Source organism: Apteryx mantelli, chromosome 4 (genome assembly GCF_036417845.1).
Source record: "Apteryx mantelli isolate bAptMan1 chromosome 4, bAptMan1.hap1, whole genome shotgun sequence".
Classification (NCBI taxonomy): domain Eukaryota; kingdom Metazoa; phylum Chordata; class Aves; order Apterygiformes; family Apterygidae; genus Apteryx; species Apteryx mantelli.
The window spans coordinates 84,953,596-84,974,627 of record NC_089981.1 but is presented as its reverse complement, the minus strand read 5'-3'; the positions used below and the strand labels follow the sequence as shown (position 1 = coordinate 84,974,627).

Below are 21,032 nucleotides of genomic sequence, written 5' to 3'. Positions count from 1 at the left end.
TCCTTCTCACTAAATGACAGCAACTGCTGCAATAAAATGACTTCTAGCTCCATTCTAGGACACGGCCCCCAAACAGGGTAACGGTGCAACTGGTGGATTGTTTTCCAGCTCTGACAGAGATCTCCTTTCGCTTCTCGTCTCAACCTTAAGAAAGAGCCCAGCCACCTGTATTTGTCTGCTTAAGAGCTAAAGCAGAAGAAAAGGGAATTTTGTGTGACCCTCTCATATAACTAGTGTCTGGCTCACAGAGGCAGGACCACAGAAGTGCTCTCCCCCCAAGAGGGACGGCCCAAGGGATGCCCTGGTTTGCTGCTGGTCTTCTTCCCCCTACCACTGAGCCACTCAAGGTAGCTCAGGAAAGGGAAATCCTCATCTCTCCTCTGAAAAGACCTCCACAGCAAGGATCTAGATTTGCAAGGTAATTTCCGAAGCTCCTGGGGAAGCTGGGCTGAGCTACAGCTGCAAGCAGAGACGGAGAGATTTGTGGATGATATAAATTTGTAAATAACAGTCACATATCAGCTACTTTGTTTTTGCTTGAGAGATGCTCATATCTTGTTATCATTCTTGCTAGAACAACAACTCTTCCCAAAACGTTCATATTTCACGACACTTGCAGCTAAAACCACTGTTCCTAGCCAGTGTTTCACAGCTGCATAGCACCTGTTGGATTAACTTTGGCTGCTATATCCAGGGCATATTCTGGCAGAAAGCCTTTGAACATCACAGTGCTTGCCTTTGAGAAGCCAAGACTTGGAGGAGGCAAAATTTCTTGACATTCAAAATATCATCCACCTATCCGAAGTCCTAATTCTAACAGGAACTTATTCCCATTCTATGAGTGTCTTCTGCTCTGGTAAATATTGGTGGGGGTTGATTTCCTATTCCTGACCTCCAGAACATTTTATTCATCACTATTGCAAGGATCTCACTCACATTTCAAGCTTTTTATGTGGGACAACTGTTATCTACTAGTACTGGGAAGAAACTAAGAGTTGTGTCTTCTGTCTCAAGAAGGCTAAAATACGGTACTGAAATGGAGTGGGGAGGTAACAACAGGGAGTTAGTTTTTGAGACCATAATGTTTAACTGCTACGGTAAAGTGTGAAAGGTAAGAAATACACAATTACAGCCTCAAAGATTATAACCCTTTCAGAAAAGCCAGCCTGAAGTTGAAGATTGAGACTTTTATCCTTCCTTCTTAAGACATAAAAAGTGACAAAGGCTCTACATAGCTTTGCCAGCCCAGGGCTGCATTCTGCAAGTCACTAGTCACTTGGCACTGGTCCCTGCCAAGATATCATAGACACTGATTGTTCTGATCCACCAGAAATATCTGCTGGACAAAATGTCATAGCTCTTGAAAGCTCCCAGTGATGAACTACATGCTCTAGACACACAAAGACAAAGCACCTCTGGACTCAAAGGCAGGCCTGGAAAAGTTACAGGACAGGTCTTACTGACACAAGTCAGCTACTCCACAAAAATAACAGGAACAATATCAAGAACGCAAAACTAATGATTATAAAAAGAATTGACCTAAGCTTTGAAATTATCCATGCTCTGGATAGGAGGCTGGATTAAAGGACCTCCAAAGATCTCTTCCAAACCAAATCTTTCTATGACTCTCTGAATTTTAAAACTACAAATGATGCTTTTCAGCTCTTTAAGTCATCAAGCATTCATCCTGAAGAGATATCCGTTCCCAGTTACACAGAAAGAGCTTGGCTTGTCAAGTCATATGCCAGTGCAGACCAAGCAGACTGGTCACCATCATAAAGACACCACCACTTGCCAGGAGTTACCTCCAAACTGGGATCTGACCTCCTGATATATCTAGAATAAGAAACATTCTGGGAACTGGGCAGTATCAAACAGCAAACTGTGATTTCTAACATCCTTTACATTGGCCCATCAGCTCTAACGCTGCTCTCCTCTTTGCACAAATTCACAAACCTACTTCACATTTTTGTGTGTGTGCAGAAATTTGTGTGTGCAAGTAAGCACGTGTCCTCAGATCTCTAACAGCTTGGGAAATGTATCTATTATTTAAGCACATCTTTATAAGCATTGTCACAAATATGATGCCCCAAGTTTAGCTCTGAGGAATACATAATCAACCAACTAACTGTAGAGGATCTGTTTGGATGGATATTTATTCTCACCTTCTTCCTCACTTGCTCTGCATTTATTATTACTTTACCTCATACCCAGAAGTCAAGCTGACATTGTTAATATTCTTACAAATACCCTAGAAAGAATCTGAACGAAGGCATCATTAACACACAAAGCACCGGGGTTTACCGAGAAGCAGTTAATTAAGTGCAACTGTTCAATTTCAGTCACGCTGATTTGACAGAAATGGTAATTTAGGGCCAAATTACAGCTGAGATCCTGGCAAAAGCAGCCAAGGGAAGCATTTGGCCCTGCTACACTCCAGTCCTGACAGTCACAAATTGAATTCCCTGGGTGCTCAGTGACAGCCGCACTGAACCTTCTGTCAGCTCGAACTAGGTGAGGGCCACACGCTGGCTCATACCTTACAGCAGTTCTGCTGAAATGAGGAAGATTGTTTCTCAAGCAAGTCTGCACTGGAGCAACAGAACTGGTACCCAGCTCAAAATTATCCTCTGAATACCTTCCCTCCATGGGCAAGGTGTGTTACCCCTTGGCAAGCTGAATTTAGCTCCATCCTTCAGAGCAGCTTCTACTTCACTTTAGATTAGTGGAATAATGGAAGTGGAGGAGGAAATGAGAAATGAATTGTCCCAGAAGGTGGGGGTATTTCCAGCACTGGAGACTCCTGAGAACAAGTCAGACCCATCTTTCTTAAGAATTGGCTAGGGTGGAGCTAAGACAGCTTGGTCCTGCTGCATGTGGTTGGACTAGATGATCTCTTTGGGTTGCTTCCTCCCCTAATCTTTATATTTCCATGATTTCAGCTGGCTACTGAAAAGGAACAGGGATTTATGCATCTCCACCCTTGCAAATATTGTAATTACTATCATGGACTCCTGCAATCTTTGCACTTGAGGCTGAGGGTCCAGTTCCAACCTGCAGCCACATGGCATAAGGAAAGGGCTGGGTCAGACAGCTGTTTTTCCCTGGCTCTCACAATGCAGAGGAAAAATCACTTCCCCGTGGAGCCTGATTGCCTGGCCTACCTGCATAGGAAAAACAGATGGAAGACGGGACAAAGCCTTCACATCATTTCCTCAGCAGGACAGCCCCTCCAGTATGCCAAGTTACTCCCCAGAGCTACAGGGGGAGGAGAGCCAAGAGTCTGCATCCTGCTCTAATTCCCACCCCATGCAAAAGAGAGCAGAGAAGGCTACAGAGCCACTCTTCCCCCAGGCTGTGATCCAGCACAAGGAGGCAAGGTCACAGTTTTCATCCTGCTATACCCATTGAGCACAGAGAGCAAGCCATGGTCTTCTCCATGGAAACCACCTCCTCAGCTTTGAGCATCTTCCTTCTCAGCTATGAGTTGTTCTGGTTGTGCTTTACACTACAATTCTGTCATAAATATTCCAGAAGAGATTAATTAATGCTCAGTGGAAGCCTATTCCAGACAGGAACACACAATACAGAGATATTAGATAATATAATAGCAGGATTATAACCAATTTACTGACCTTTTCGACTCGATAGAAAACCCTCTAATAATTAATTATCCATTTATTCAAGCATATATCACTCATCTGTTAACCTTTTGTAAGCTATTTATGAATGAGATTTTCTGCAGCATGACCTTTATTCTGCCTTCTGACACCATGGGTCAAACTGAGAAAAGAGCTGTGATTTCAGTCCACAGAAACCACACTGTTTAAAGAGATACTGCCATAATGAAGCCTACCTGAATTTTTTGATTGGAGACTGCTTTTCCTGCGCAGTTGCAAGGTGCCCAGAATAATAAATGGGAAAAACCATAATGTTCCAGTTTGTTGAGAACCAAGTCATGAAAAAGGGACAGTCAAAGGTCTCATACGTGATTTTGACAAACTGCGTGGTCCCAACCCAGGAGGAAGAGACAGACAAAATGATCAGAAATCTCCAGATAAGCTTAAGAAATGTGGATGTGCAAGACTGACATCGTGTCTGTCCCTCAGCTTCTTGGCTGCTGCTCTCTGTGTGTGTTTGTGTTCCTTCCTCTCCTGGAAATAAAAGAAAAAAAGAGAGAAAAAGAGAAGAGTTGCACACATAACAAATGCACATCAAACAATTCTTAGCAAAATCTCCCCTTTTGATCCAGACACAAACCATTCCCCTGCCTTCTCTCTGCAATTCCCCTGTGCCCCGCAAACACTGAAATCCTGCACAGAAATACTTCAGTAATACCACCTCTGTCATTTCAAGGGGATAGGAACAAAATACCAACAAATACAGAGGCCTGAGGTAACAGCATTACGGTTAAGCTGTTGCCACTGTTTGCTTTATCAGCCCCTCTTTCCTTCTGTCAGCCAAACCTCTAGAATAGAGCTACATCCCTTGGAACCGACTATATTATGAAGTCAATTACTGTACGTGTTTGCAACGTAAAAGCTATCTGAGCCTGTACATCTGAAGCCAGAAACAAGTTATTATTACTCAAGATTTTAACACAAGAACCACATTTTTATTTGCAAGTCGAGAGGGGAAAAAGAAACAGCCTGGTGGTTTCATATATCAAAGTCGAGACAGGTTTTCTCCAGTCAAGTTTGTGCATTTACACTTTTGAAGTTAAAAAAGGAAACTGGACAAAACTGGAGCTTGGCATGCCTCATGCCTAGAAATAAACCTCTACAGAAAACCAAGGAGAAAATCGGAAAGCTGCCATTTCCCATTCTAGCACAGAAACTTTCAGACCTAATCTGCAGACCACTGCAGATTTCCTAATAGAGTGGTGGACCCCACAGAGGATTTAACCTCACTGACTTGCTCTCCACACAAGTCTTCCAGAGATGCAAGCCATGAACCCTACTTTGAGTTCATAGATCCCCAGTTGAAAACAACTGATCCAATTGTGTCAGCTATTGAATAGCAATAACACTGTTGATTTATTTAGGACCCACATGCACATGTGGCAGTAGTGAGCTCCAACCATTTACCACCTTGGAGCATATCACCTTGGCTTGATATAAGAAACGAGTTCCTTTCAAAATCATGACCTGCAGCTATGTCAAATGAACTACTACTATCAATTATCAATGGCATCAACACATGACATGATATACTATTAAAAATAATACAACTGTTGAGGTTAAGAGGAGCTATAGATCCACTGCAGTTAGAGCATATTGTCCTATGTTCAAGATGAAAGCGCTTCAGCATAAGTGTGAAAAAGATTTCAGACTCGAGTTTGACTTTCCTTTTATGCTACTGTTTCTGCTGTAAAGAAAGGCAAGACTGAGATTCCAAGTTATTAAATTAGACAAACATTACATCTAAAAAATGTTTCACCATAGCAAGGAATGCATTTGTAATCAAGAACTTTCTAACCAGGACATGGAACATTTTGTAAGTGTACAGTGGCTTTTTCCTGAAAATAATGAGTATTTAGCTGCTCCCCGGTTTAGCGGTGAATCAAGGATTTAAATAAAATTAGAGGTTTATTAAAAACATGCGAAGGATAACCAGACACAGATCTGAAAAGACAAGCATTATTCTAACATTCTCTTTGGTTGCTAAGAGAAAATAGGTATTTTTATGCTACTAATACTGACTGGCATCTTCTCTTAAAAGGTAAAATATACTTTATTTGCAAGTTAGAAAGACTTTAAAAGAACATATTGCGTAACATTCACTTGCAGGTTTTCCTGCTAAGCAGACCTACCATGCAATTAGTCCTTCTTCAGCTAACAGTTAAAGTAATCACACGACAGAAGACTAAAGCACCTTTATGCGTGCCTTCTATTTTTCACTTACCAAATAACTATGTAATTACTGTTACTATGCATGACACTACCATTAGCATTTGATTTCAATTTTACAGTCCCAGGTTTGAATGTTAGTGAAAGCCACAGAAATACACACTTATTGCAAGTCCTTGGTTTAAAAGACCTACATAAGTTTTAGCCTGATTAAATGTAGAGTGGGGAGCTTTTGTAAGCGATACGGGATAAGATTCATCATGTCATGCAACGTAGCTAGCAAACAGTTGTATGTCCAGACTAAACATGTTGTCTAGGGTCCCTCGATACTCAGTGGAAATGGATAGGCATAGAGAAGGTGGCCGATCCCACCCTAACACATCTGAGGCAGGTAGGATGTGCCATCCACTGGAGGTGCTTGTCTCCCCCTTTTGCTTACTGAAGGAACCCAGTCAGTCTAGACGAGGTATCTAGATTTAGACAGCTCAAGTGAAATTGAGATGGATCCCTGCCCAAGGTGACCTAGCAGCACGACAGTCGCTTTGAAAATCCATGGGATGTGCACACCTAAGTCTTGGCCAAAGATCCACAAGGACAAGATAAGAAATATCTTAAATAAATAAATAAATAAATAAACTTGTCAAGAGCATGGAAGCAATGTAAGAGCTCAACAAGGATGAAATGACAGGGAAAGAATGCAGATGACACTGCAGGTGGCACACACAGATGACACCGGTCAATGCACACTGTGTTGAAAGGCAGCTAGCAGAAAACCCCCTGCAGAGTCCTTCTGTCTATGAGTAACATAATTTCTGCTTGTGATGTCTCTGTGGCAAGATGGTAACAGAAAGGGCTTTTGCTTTTGTGTTTTGAAAGAATGAGATGAGGAAAAACAAAACCTCTGTCTTTTCTTCCAAACTCTTCACTATTTGACAACTACATCCTAGAAAAGAAGTTTCTTTGTATTTGTTTACTTTCCTGTCCGGACAATCCTACCTCACTGGTGAGGAAGGGAAGATCAGGATAGAAAGAGAACTAAAAAAATTGCAAAATACATGTTTGGAAGACTATGATGTCAAGGCACTACTCTTTTCTTAAGTGGACTAAGGTCCCGTCTTAGAGGACTTAAGACGGATTCCAGTTTTGGATGTACCCTAGTGCCAGCATGTTCACAATTATCTTGGACTGATATTTAGAGATCACGTCTCCAGTATCTTAGGTATGATCCTTACTGCAAGATGCTGTATCATCCACTCCTTGCTTCAATAATCATCTCCAACATTTTTCTAAGGGTCTCTATCAACAGACCTTTTTGTCGTTATACATCTTTCTCCTACAGGAGGACTACTTCTCTCCATATTTCCTACGCTTTGAAAGACTGAAAATGGCTGACTCTTGCTGCCATTGTCAGTAAAGTGACAGGAGAAAGGCTCATCTCCCACAGTGGCAGCGTTCAAGGGAGATCCAACCTGTTCTTCCTCCCCTTTTTGCTCCCAGAATATACATACAAACTTTTTCAAAGAGCTTGGATGGTTACACTATTTCAGTCATTTAACTGCTCTTTCCTCCTCCTCCTCAATCCTCAACAGTACAATTCAGCAGACTCAAAGGCCTGTGGTTGCATACTGCAGTTGCTCCCATCCCACCCTTACTGATGATGGATGCACATTGTGGTGAAGAAGTCAGTGTTCACCATACCTACAGGTTCATTTGAGCTAAACTTCTGCAGTAAAGAGGGTGACACATTCCTGAAGGAAGCCCTGATGTGCAGCTGATCGATGATCTGAACTGTGATGGTGTTTCCTAGATATCCTTCCACCTGTTGCTCCTTCTCTTCCTCTTCATCAGACCGTCCGTGGTATGAGCTGAGATTGTCATTGTCTTTGAGAAGGAATATGGCTGGCTTTTAAGGGTCCTGGTCTCTGGCCAGGCTGAAGCTGAGGAAACATAACCACCTTGTAAGACTAACTCATGTGCTACTGTTAATCATCCTTTCAAGATCTTCTGTGCCTACTGGCCTTATGCATCTGATTTCTCAGATAACACACTGAATGTTCCTACTGGGACCCAGGCCTTTTTCTCCCATCCTTGCTTCCTTCCCACCTAACCCAAATTTGCACACAGGTACAGGAAGGACTTTCACATGGCTTTGCGGTTCACACCACCAGAAACTAATGTCAACACGTTCCAACTCTGCACCATCTTTCAAAAGACAGACGAAAGAGGCCTTTCACAGGCATACTGGGACGCCGGGACTGTGGCTGTTATGCCTACCTGATCTGCTCTGCCTCTCGACTCTGCTGTGCCGATAGATGCCCGAGGGACTTCGATTCTGCAGCTCAAGAATGGGAGCAGCAGAATCTTCAGCAACAGATAAAGGGGAGAGCTGCCTAGTCATGCCTCTGTGTGTGCTGGGGCAGTTGCCTCCTGGCTTGCATTGGATGACAGATGATCGTGAGACACCTGAGAAGAAAGAGTTTGCATCAGTTTGGCTGTAAACTCCCAGGAGGAAAGCGGGGCTTTCAAACACTCTGTCAGTGAAATAGTGAAATGCATATAAACGATTCAGTGGGAGAAGGGAAGCACACTGCAAAAATCAAAGCTTCAGCTCTGGTCAGAATAAAGTAAATGGATAAATATATAAATAAATAAATTCTTAATTCTCTCCCCCCTTATAGATAAAAGGTGCTGTATGAAAACCAGTCTTTCCCCTGAAGAAATGACAGCCCTATACTGCAGTATATTCTTAGCCACAAGGCTTCATCCACAGGGTCTGAACAGTCAAAGGAATTTGTACTCACGTGGGCCCCTTCCTGAGCACTGGCCCTGAACCAGGCAAAAGGAGAGGTCACCATTCTCCCATAGTGTGGGAAGGAGGGCCGTGGAATGATTGTCTCCTGGGGTCAATGCTGAGAGCCTCTCAAGTGGCGATTTCCCTTTCCGTCCTCGAGAATGACCAACGACTTGTCCTTGAAACTCTTGTATGGAATGAAGCCAAGGTCACTGACAGATCTTTAGGATGAAGACTTCTGTTAAATCATCTAAGAGATTAGTTTTCAGCCTTTATGCACACCAAATCAGAATCTCCATGTCTTCAGAGAAGTTGCCTTTTCTTCTTCTGTTAAGTGCAGATAACATCACAGTGCTGCATTTCACAGAGGATGTACAGATGTGGAAGGCAGCAGACAAGACCCAGGACCCAGAAATACCAGTGGCATCAGATGAAAAGTTTGCCGATAAGGAGGACACCACATTCAATGAGCAAGAGCTTGAAGGACTGGATTAAGAACCAGCAAATAACAGAAAAGAGTGCACAGCTGGAATCTGGCAAAGTGAGCCTGGTCATCTTCTGTGTGACAAACATCTTGCACAAACTCCCTAAGTTACTGAAGGTTAGGCATCTGTTTAACAAGTCAGCACATGAGCAGCACATCAGAGTCTTCTTCTGAGTCACAAAGTCAAGATGATAGGCCATTTTGGTAAGTACAAAGATGTGTTCATTATCAGTTGTGGGTACCCACCACTTTCTTTGCAGCTGCTACTTCATCTGGTGACCGCCTTACCCAATCTTGTGGAAGTTGTACATATGCAGAGCATCCACTGACTTTGCCATGATTTGGAAGGATTGAAAGAGTACAAAAATACACATAAAACCCTCATGGTGTATAGTGCCAAACATGGAATAAATAGGCCGAACATCTCAAAAGGCAACATGCTCCTTTACAATGTGAGCCTTTCCAGTACGCTTTGTGCGAATAACTCCATGCCAAATAACAACATCGAATATATTCTAAAGTAGGGACAGTATTCAAGAAATTGCATGAAGCAAATCAAACACCCTTTTGCCAGAGGCAGCTAGGGTTTATATGACCTTCAATGAACTTAAAGCTATGTTTGATTCACCAGCTCTAACTACAAAGACCACAAAGGAAGAGATGTACAGAACATGGTATTATAGAGAAAAATCCTCTATCAACCTATCTGAAATCTCCAATGCCAATTTTGACCCACCAAGTAGACTGAATTAGCAGTTAACCCCATAAAGATAATCTTTCTCAAAGACACTCTTCTCTTTTTCCTCTGTCCAGTATAGGAAAACTCCAATATGACCCAACACCCAAGCCTCCACCTTACCACATTGCCCGAAGAATTCAATCAGTGAAGAATCCAAAATACAATCTACAACAGCAGACCCACCAAAGTCAACTTTGAAAGACTAAGACCTATATGGTGTCTAAGCACTATATTGTCTTTCCTCTTTCACCCTTTGGTGAGCATCACTCTTTGAGAGAGCTTTTCAGAGCCCACAGGATATTTTCAAACCTTTAAGCAGCTATTCATGTTCATATATTTACTTTTTAATGGAGAAAATCATGGTCTAATAGCTGCACAACTCCCTCTGTGGCTTTGTCCTAGTCATTTCACAACACCAAGGCTTACTCTTCCCACTTATAAAGTAAGGATGACGTTACCTATTTCATAAGGCTTTGCAAAAATCTTGCAAATCATTTCAAGGTTGAAAAGTACAACAGAAATGGCAGCCCTGGGCTATTCACCCCACAAGAAACAGTACAATGCCTTTATTCGACGGCTGAAAGTCAGTTCCAGCATCCCCGAGGTTGAGACGATCAGTGCTTTCTGGCCTAAGTATTCAAAAAGGCACTTATGATTTTTCATATCCCCAACTTAAAGAAACTTTATTTTCACAAAGCTTTTGCTGACTGTCTGTTCTCTGAGAATCAGCCACCAAGGTGCCTTGACCCAAATCAGTACTCACTTTGATAAGTATCATTTAAAGAGATTTCATCAAGTTAAAAGACACATGCCACATCTTAATTCAGACCTAATTTAGAACGACATCAAGATTCAGATTACACTCAGCAGAAGTCTTGCAGATGATCTGCAACCAAAATTTCAGGAAAGTCTATTTTTCCTCACATGCAAACAGAGCTCTGAGTTATTTATATCTGGTATAACAAAGCAGCATCAATCTTTTCCTGTACATTGAAAAACTCAGCAGTTGAGACTAAAACTGCAATTTAAGAAACTGTATTTAATCAACAGTCACTGCTTGGTTTAGTGAAATCTTCTCTCATATTTGAAAGCAGTCAGATAGCACAATAATTTATTAGTATTTCACTGTTACAGCCAGAAAGCCTTGGACTAGACCATTTCATGCTACTGAATCTGAACATATTTCATGGATATACTTTAACAGGGAAGGTGAATACATATATGCTGGGCTAATTTATCCAAACTTGTGATTTTATTAGCAACAAGGACAAGAGACATCAAGAGCAGCATTTGCCACTGAACTTCTGTCTACCCTCATGAATCCCACATGTCTTTGGAGACCTCATGGTCTTCAGCAATGAGACCATGCCTCCTCCAGACGGGACAACAGCAAGGTGCTGCCAGCCTGCTGCTAGCCTTGACAAACATGGGGATGGGGAGCAGGGGAAGCTGGGGCTTTCACTTCCCAGGCAAGAGCTACTACCAGCACATGTCCAGTGCAAACGGAGAAGCAGCTATGCACTAGATAGGTGCCATAATATCCCTCCTCCAGAGTGAAGGAGGAGTGACACTCTCTGGGTGGGATTCATTAGACTTGTTTTAGTTATCAACCTTAGGAGGAGAGAAATAGCGCCTTAGAACTGACTGCGTCTCTCCTTGACTATAAAGGGGAAAACAACCATCTCGACCGGAGACATTTACACTGGGTTGAACTTTTTATCCTACTACTTTACCTGACCTTTCTTTTAACCAGACTACTTGATGCAAGAGCTTATAACAGATAAATGATCTGTAACTCAGTGTGTACAGAAGCCACATCCAGTTTCTGTAGAACAACACAGTCAATTCTGGGCACGAACATGGTTCATGGCTTTACCACAGACAACTCACGGGTTGAAAATAATCTACATTTTGGGCATCATTTGGCATGGTAAGGGAATGTTAATGCAAGAGATTGGGAAAACCTAACAAACAGGAAAAATTCTGCCAGATTGCTAGAGGTGTTCCTTGATTTCTTGGAGGTTACACGTGAATGTCAAAGCAACATACAGTCCATGGGCTTAGCAAAGCAGAAGAGAGAGAACAGGAAAGACCCACACATGACTGTATCAAGCACATCTCAATGAGTCAAATCCATCTAGATCACTTAATTATTGGTGCAGAGGCTTTATAGAAGAGGAAGCAAAGCTATTTTTCTGCACACAGAGACCGAAAGGAACCCAGACAGGGGAACCCGTGGCTTTCCGCAGGCTTCTAATAAAGTCTGCCCTCATTCTGCATTCATTATTATATATTCCAGTGTACTTCAATTTAGCAAGGAAATTATGCTTGTGACTAACCTAAACCACATGACTAATATCGTCAAAGTGCCTATTTTTCACACGGTTGAACACTCTTCTGAATCCCAGCTGCAGGAGGAGGTGAGCCACCACGAGCTGCTGCTCACAGCGTGTTGATTCAACCTGGGAACCAGCAGCCTTGTCCTGAGAGCCATTTTCATCTCCCATCTGTAAACTGCTCTCAGCTCCCTTGCCCTCAGCCCTCTGAAAGACGTGATATACATCTGCGGCTTTTCGTTCACACGCAGATCTTGATATGCAGCTCACAGAGTGAGAAAATTTGCCCTCTCCTCGGATTCAAGCTAGACAAATCACGCTGGTATTTGGCAGGGACTTAGAGAGAAGGAATTCTTCTCTGAGATTCAAAGAACAATGGTTTTCAGATTATTTTGGTGTGCATGACATATTTTGCACGTGGCAGCAGAGCTTAGAATACTAAAAAACATGCCATTTTGTTGGGGATATCTTTTCTGGCCTCCAAGCTGTCATTAAAAAAATGGACGGAATGAGCTACCAATTAAAATAATCAATGCAATATAAAAATGCAGCCCCAAAAGTAATTTGTATGGCCTGGTCATCACACATTTGATTTTTTTTTTTTTTAATTTTTTTTACCAACTTCCCTGATGGAAATTTAGAACCTCTCAGACAGGTAATTGAATTCTCATCTGAAAGCCATCCATGCATCCACGACACTGGATTACTGACACAAACTGTTTGCTTATTTAGAGACGGCAGCATCTGGCTGCCTGGTATGTGCCAAAACACATACTCTTTTTTGATTACACAACTAAACTGATGGTTAAATAGGTGATGTTAATGAGCTGGGCAGTTTCTTTGCATTTTCCGCTCATAATCTGGCTTTGCACATTTAAGAAGTGCAGAGAAGTCCACATTCAGGACTAGGTTCCCCAAACCAAGAGTGGTCTCCCATGACTCCCACTGCAGTCAGCAGAGAGACAGATTTTTCTAAAATGCCAGTCAAGGCATCTACAATCTCCCTTTTACTTATTAAAATCTATATATTTTACTGTGTCCTTGAAATCTCACCTCCTACTACGCCACTGTCACAGCATGGACAAAACGATGCCTTCGACACCACTACCGCAAAACAACTGCTGAGTTTTGACAGATGGATGGAGACAGAAGCTAGGCTGGCGTCATGCGGAAAGTACGTCAGTTGAGTGTTCCTGCTAACTTGGACACCGGTGAAAGAGCTGACAACGCTTCCTTCACCCTGCCGCGCTACCTGTTAGAGCGAGCACTCACCGTGCTCTCCCCAACTTTGAACGTGTGCAGAACCAGCAGTTTGACTCAGGACCACCAAGCAAAAAGTTACAGGCATCTTTGCAGACAGTGTGCTACACAAGTCTGAGGAATAAAGACCTCTTATTTTGCTCCATGAAGGAAAATAATTTCCCCACATCTCAGACATTAACAACACTGTTCATTTACATACATCCTTCTGAGACACTGCAACTGGTCTCTGTGTATTTGAGTTAATGCATACACGTCCCTCCAGAGTAATGTGCTGTTCGTTTACTATTTGCTTGTTTTGGAAGTCTTTATATTTGAAGGGAATGCGAAGGTTACAACATTTTTTTTTGTCCTAGGGGAAAACAAGATTTTCAGATTTTAATGAAAAACAAATGACTCAGCGATGGTGTACGGCATTTCTCTTGTGCTGTGATTAACCATTGTCAAGAGCAGAACGCAAAAAAGCAGATATTTCTGTTGTACTTTAACAGTGACACCCACCTGCAATTTCTGCCAATTATCCCTTCAGTGTCTGCACACAGTCTTTCACTGCAAACCAGCAGACAGCAACTTTACTCACAATCAGAAAAAAAAATCTCGACAATTTACACATGCCCTCCTATCCTTGGTATAAAAAGAGCGGAGAGGCAGCAGAGGGAGGAAATAACCGACATATCATCACCATATAAACTAACTTACTGCTGGATCAGGGATGTGTCAGTTGACACCCTTGCACCTAACTTCTCGTTCCAGGGTGAGCAGGACAAGCCTAACCACCAGGGAAGGAAATCCAGGTTAGATAGTCAGAAAATTGCCCCCCACCCAATACATCCCAGTCACATTTCGTGCTTAGGTACCAAATCTCATCCATCTGTGAGTGATCACTAAGTGCCTAAAAATGGTCTCACAGCAGAGACAAATTACAGAGGTACCTGTCAGGGATAATCAAGGTGTACCAGATTTTGCCTTAGAGGAGAGATGACACAGATAACTTCTGGAAGTCACCTTCCAGCCTGGCATCTCCGTGGCTTCATGATGGGAATGGCCTTAGGACCTAGTCCCAGTCCCAAGGCACTAAATTCGCCTGATTTCAGATCCAGACTGTTGAGCAATAAGGCAGTGGACAAGCACCTTGATTCCACTTATGAGCAAGATCTGGAAAAAACGTGCAATAATCTAAAACCATGTAAACAGTGGGAAAACCTGACAATATGTGGATAGACTGAGGATGCACCATCAAATCAAAGACGAAAAATGTGTTCAACTCCTCAAATGCAACGCTGTAAGCTAGCTTTGAGCAAAAGAAATAAAAAGAGCACTTGAAGCTAATGAGGAGTTGAGTGCATTTGCGACTAACACTACAAGATCTGGCAACTTGAAGAACTCAAAATCAAATGAAAACAACCAGAATCAAACAAGATCATCGGTGCACAGCACAAGTCAGTTGTGAATACAACCAGGGATTTCACCTACTCCTGGCAACCCTAACGTGCATATCTGCTTCCAACTTCTTTGTTTGCCATGTAGAAGAGAGTTTTGGATACAGCAGCCAATACGGAAGCTACATCATGCCACTTTCCCAGTGCCCAATATAGTCTGATTGATGATCTGACTGCAGGTTTCATCTATGCCATCCGTTCATATAAACTTCAAAGCCTGCGGAAGGCCCCAGAAAGACAAGGTGCAGCACGTGTACACACTGGCTGTGTTTGGAAGGGAAAGATAGTGAGATTTGCAGACAAAGTATGCGGAAATGCACATTATTATTATTAGTAGTAGTAGCATTAATAATACTGAGATTTAATGCACATACATCAAAGAGTCAAGAAGCTTCCATTTATGTTCACTGCACAAGGCAATGTGGGTTGATATACATCACTATTCACCTTTTTCAGATAAAAGAAAGTGGGAAATAGCTGCTAAGTTGCACAAAGGTACCTAATCATGCTAGTGGTTGAGTCTCACCTCTCCACCTCCCTAAATCACAGCAGCAGGCTGCTGCTCATTTAGACTGGGCATTCCCACACTAATTGCTATATGCTTAATGCTTTGGTTTCTGCATGCAAACCAATTAATTGCACTTGCAAGTCTGTACATCCATCTTTCTGTACATCAGCTACCTGTCTTTCTTGTGAAAACCCTGCTCTGAAATGCATGCTTTCTGCACAAACCCGGGGATACGACGTGCAAGGTCTGCATACAATGCTGTGTCCTAGAATAGCCGACTGGGGACTGCAGTACAAAATGAATCCAGGCTGCAACATCATTATGTTCAACAGCTGCAACCACTAAAAAAAAAAACAAACATTCCTTTGAAGGCCACATACAAAGGCTTTGCTGGCTGTAAGAAACCTGTGGACAACCTTTTTGGGAGCAGGTGCAGAAACTACCATGAGTGTAATGGAAGGCCATCTCCAGAGGTCTTCACAGCTTGTTTCTTACTGAAGTGTACGTCTCTTCTTTGTATCACTTCAAGAACTTGGGATCAAGACCCTTTCTCAAAATAAAGAGAGAAAATTACTAAAAAACCCAAATCTCTATTCAAGGCTCTGCTTCATCCTACCACATCTTACTGAAAGTATATTAAAAGCATAGAAATATTCCCCCACCCCCAGCTTTTTTTCTCCTCACCCATTTTAGCCAAGAAGACTTTTTTCCCATTCTCATTTCAATGTAATTCAGACAAGTATCACTGCCTCTGTTTAAGTGCTGACAAGGAATCCCATTAATTTGACTTCAAAAACAATACACCAGCACTAGTGTAGGTGTTGGAACAAATCTCAGAAAAAAGTTTATTTGATAACATCTGTGGTGGAACTGGCAGATAGAGAAAGCAATGATGTATTTTAAAACCTACTAGCTACATGTATTTTAAAGGTATTTGGAATGACATACGATATTTAGAGTTTGAAGGATTCTTCCATGGCCCTGACTCAAATCAATGCAGGGCACAGATTTGAATGGGAATTGGAAAGGGCAATATGGTAAATGCCAGAATGAAGCTTGCTTTGGATATACAAATGTAGAGAGCAAATCACATGATCTTTAATTTTGCATCTGCACCAGAAAGGGCTAGCATTAAGGGTAAACCCTTACATTTTGTTCAAAGCAAGACAAAAAATTTGGAATGTAGAAAAACAGCTGCAAATAAGGATGATTTTTATATGTTAAAAAGAAAACTTCCACAGCTTCTGTACAAAATGATACAAAATTATTTGTCTCAAGACATCCATTTGCTCTGAAATATTTTGGGTTGAATTCTCCCATCAGAAAGCATTGCTGACATCCCCATTTGCCTTGAAAAATAAACCAATGCTTTGTCAAAATCTCATACATATCTTTGACAACTTATCAGTTAGAAAACATTCACCTCTAGTAAGGGATTTAACATTTCTTCTGTCAGCACAGAATATTTCCCATGCAAACAGCCTCTGCTTATTGCTCCTTCCTTACCCATCTGGACATCTGGGACGAAGCCTGGGGAGAGCAGGACCAGGCACACAAATACGCTACCCTCTAACCTACCCAACTCACAAAAGTCATGTGAAAAAATGTGAACTTCTCAAAGAGCAATTTTTTGGCTAATGGCTGCCAGGGAAAGCCAGGCTGGGCTGCTACGGTGCTGCAGAGGAAGAAGAGGCCAGCGCAGTGGCACAGTGTAGGGGGAACCAAGATGTGTGTCCACACCCTGGTGCCTGGCCAAGCTAAGCCCATACCTGGAGAACAGCTCCAGATCATGAGGAGTGGTCCAAACCCCACTGCAGTGACGGGGAAGACTACCTGATTTTAGTGAGCTTTGGCTTTCCACACCAGGCTTCACCGGAGGTGGACTTTGCCTGAAGTCAACACGTATCCTTCTGAGGAAACAACCCAACGGGGACCTTGCAGAGCTCCTCCATTGCCTTTGTCCCTTTCTCAGTTGTTGATGTAAAACTTGAACATTACTTCAACTCAAGAGCAGGGACTTTATGTTAAGCTTTTACTTATATACATACTCCCTATGCATTTACCTCAGAAACAACTTCTGAATTAGTACCTTGAACACTTTCGAAGGGATATCCTTTGCTGTAACACATCTAAGTGATTTTCCCTGTCCCAATATGTTTGACACAACACTAACTGAAACCAATCAGAAGATTCAATGGCCTTGGATTAGAGCCACTTTTCATCGCTTCAGCATTGACTACACAACAGATGAACACAAATCATTTGGTTCAAAGCTGCACATCATCCCATGAAAGAAAATCTCTGTTGTAAACTTCGTAAACGAATTACACCAGATGTGACTCCAATAGTTCTGCAGATTTATACACTTTACTGCAAAACAAAAGATTACAAATCTCCATAAAGAAAAAGAATCCTTTGAAAAGCCCATGAATCAGGTCACAGCCAAAATTCAGTGAAATTTCCAAAAATTCTCATTTTACTTTCACTGCAGTAAATCAAGAGTAGCTTCAATGAAGCCCATGTTGCTGCTTTGACATAAAGTTGCTGTGAAAGGAGTATAGACATAGGACACTCAGAAAAGTCACTCATACGCATCTTCTTATTAAATAATAATGATACATCATATAGCTTCTACTTTCAAGAAACACTGCAATAAATCCAGGCTGGTTCATGGGTCTCCTAAGATATGAATGCAAAAGCAGTCAACACACTGCCATGCAACTCAATATTAAATTGTTTATACTTATTTCCTAAGCAAACTATTGCCTTTCCTGTTTGATGAGTGCTTCCAGAGAGTGATTCACGCTACCTTCCTTAGATATCAGTCTTAAAGAGGAGATGACTCACTGCTCAGAGGTGTCCATCTCTCCCATTGACTCCAGGACGCTCAGACGACTTTCTTAGTACTAGAGATTTACATTTAGATGCACCTGGATGAGTCCAAATCTGACTGTCTCATGTTCAAGTCATGGTAGCACTTCAGTATATGTCTATAAGCTATGCATGAAGCACATGCTTCAATTTACTTGCCTGACTTAGGTCCTAATGAAGCACTTCTGAACATGGGTGGGATAAAATAACATTTTACAGGACAGCAGCCAGGGCAAGTATGAATATTTATCACTGTCCCGTTGCTTTTTGTAACCCCTGGAGGCACATGAGACACCTCCCCAGTGTTTTCTGCACTGCCCTTTGGGTAACAGGTCCCAAAGGCCTCAGCCCTGCCTTTCCCTGATGGCACGTCTGGGTAGGTCTCCTCCACGTGGTGTCCAGACAACCCACCTGGCTCAGGTACTTGCTCACTGCAGTCCTGACACTGCCTTACCCCATTAGGATTCTTTGCAAATCTCTGCTAAAATCTCCCCCGAGCTGTAAAACTGGCTGCACATGTCCACATTTAACGTATGGGCTGGCAGGGGCTCCGGGATTAGCCCTGCTTGGCTGGCTTCACGCCTAGCAAGAAACCTCCTGTCCTCAGCCTGTCTGCTCTGACACATCCTGTCATCCAGGTGCTTCCAGGCTGATGCCCCTTCTTGCTGCCCCGACTGGAGCGTCCCTCCCCACGGCAACAGGCCGTGCAATTTTCCGACACTGCTGTAGCCCAGGTGGGGGAGAAGGTTGAGCTGGGGTCCCGATGCGCCTGGCAGCACCGGGTTACGCTGTAGGCAAGCCCTGCCTGTCCGTCGCCTTAGCCTCTACGGGACAGAGATGGGCTTTAATCCTGCGCGCCCAGCACCCGGTGTGACCAGCCCGCTCCGCCATGGGAGCGCTCAGCAAAAAGACGACTGCAGATCACGGCGTTAAGCGGCACCACGGTACGCTAGCTCGGCAAGCCAACCCACCCGACTGCAACGCTGCTCTTTGAAAGCCAGGTGAGCACACGAGCGGCGATTTCACACTTTCTAAAATCCGGCGCGGTGCAACAGCAGAGGACCAACATAAGCAGTCAGCTCTATCATCTCTTTCAACTCTCTCCAAGGCATCCCAAGACTGCGATATACTCCGTACCATGCCTACAGCCCAAAGGAAAAGGACACCAGAGATTGCCTCTGTACTGGAGAGTCAGCCCCATTCCTAATTTATGTCAGTCATAGCCAGGTCGATTGAAGACTCGGAGTCATGGTGCTATCACACTCTGCTGACCAGCACTGTACCGTGTCCAAACAGGCAGACCTGGGCTTGCGTTGTTTTTATCCGGGATGTAGTGCTGAATTTAACACACACAAAAGAATCACATTTTCACTGCTGCTCAGAATAACAAAAAACAAAACGGAGAGCGCACGCACCTTGCAATTTTACAGCTACAGCATCCTCAAGAACATATCACACCTAGTGAGAAGAGAGTTCATTTCCAGCAGAATAAGCAACTTTGCAAAGTACTACTCAACTCTTCAAAATATCCGACACTGAAAATAGTAAGTTTGCAAAAATGCAGTTAAACCCTGAGATTTCTACAGACATTAAATAAACCCTGAACCAGAGCATCAGGAATACTTCCTAGAAAGCTTTCTTTTCAACTATTGATATATACCGCAGGAATGCCTGCTGTACATTCTCAGCCTGCCAAGCTTCACATCTGCATCGCAGCTAACACCGCACAAGGATCTCTAACGCCGGGCAATATCACATTTTTCAATTGACACCTAAGTACGACGCGAAGTTGGTTTGCACTCAGCAAGGAACGAGCATTCCCTCTGCGCTTTGCGTTAGGATGTCATGTCAAACCAAGAGCATGAAATAGAAATTGTTGGGAAACCTATTGTGGCTTTTTTATTATGGAATTGCTTTAGGGCTGACACTATTCTGAAAATAAGGGGGGGGGAAAAGCAGTTTAGGGGAATGATTGCTATCTCAAGTTAAGGGACAGCAAGAACAAAAAGTTGGTGCCTCTGTCTTTAAAACATAAAAGATAAATCTAGAGCACAGTATTAAAATGCTACAGACAATTGAACAACATAGTATGGAGCTAATTGCATACTTTTTTTAAAGCAAAAATTGAAGTACAACAAAACTTTTTCAGTTCTTTTCATTTCAGCATTAGTTTCTTTATCAGAGATCAATCACATCACTTGAACACTGAAAAAAATAGAAATTTTTGACTGCACTTATCCTAGAAAATAATAAAGTGCTATTAAATGCTATTAAAGCATCAGTTACTTTAAAAACACATATGTACATATACACACACACATACATACATTCTGCTTTGCATGGAACAGAGCAGGAGTAGCATGCAAAGTAAATTTTTGCCTAGTGTTAGATACATAGGAAAAAAAGCATTTACCGTCCGGTACGGGCGAATTTAATTCAGAAACACTGTAAGACGGTAATGGTGCCACTCTTGCCGAATGTTTCTTCATCCTCTGAAATTGTTCTCCTACTCACACGTTCACTTCGTCTTTAGTCTGCATCGCTTTTGGTCCCGAGTACTATAGCAAACACTCAGCTATGGCTGGTGGCTAGATGTTGTTCTGGAGATGCTGCAGGAGGCTATGAGTACTGATTTGCTGTTTCCCTGGGAAACCATTTGCAACACGTTCAAACAATGCTTGACCTCTGCTAACACTTTTCTTTCATTCAATTGTTAAGCACAGCACATAAAATATAAATATATTAGCTATTGCTC

At 42.5% G+C, this 21,032-nt stretch overlaps 1 protein-coding gene across 3 annotated transcripts in view; it reads right to left on the bottom strand.

Annotated features, from left to right (window-relative positions):
* Positions 1–21,032, bottom strand: part of SLC35F4 (solute carrier family 35 member F4) — a 124,304-nt gene that overhangs the window by 15,887 nt on the left and 87,385 nt on the right. The window contains exons 1-3 of one of the 3 annotated variants that reach the window (XM_067295652.1): positions 20,691–20,812; positions 8,124–8,312; positions 3,857–4,154 (exon numbers count right to left, since the gene is read on the bottom strand). In XM_067295652.1, coding sequence (XP_067151753.1) covers positions 3,857–4,154; positions 8,124–8,312; positions 20,691–20,766 — 563 coding nt within the window. In that variant the 5' untranslated portion in view covers positions 20,767–20,812. Of the gene's footprint in view, positions 1–3,856; positions 4,155–8,123; positions 8,313–20,690; positions 20,813–21,032 lie in introns of those variants that run through there. The other 2 variants (XM_067295651.1, XM_067295653.1) reach the window with 2 other exon arrangements.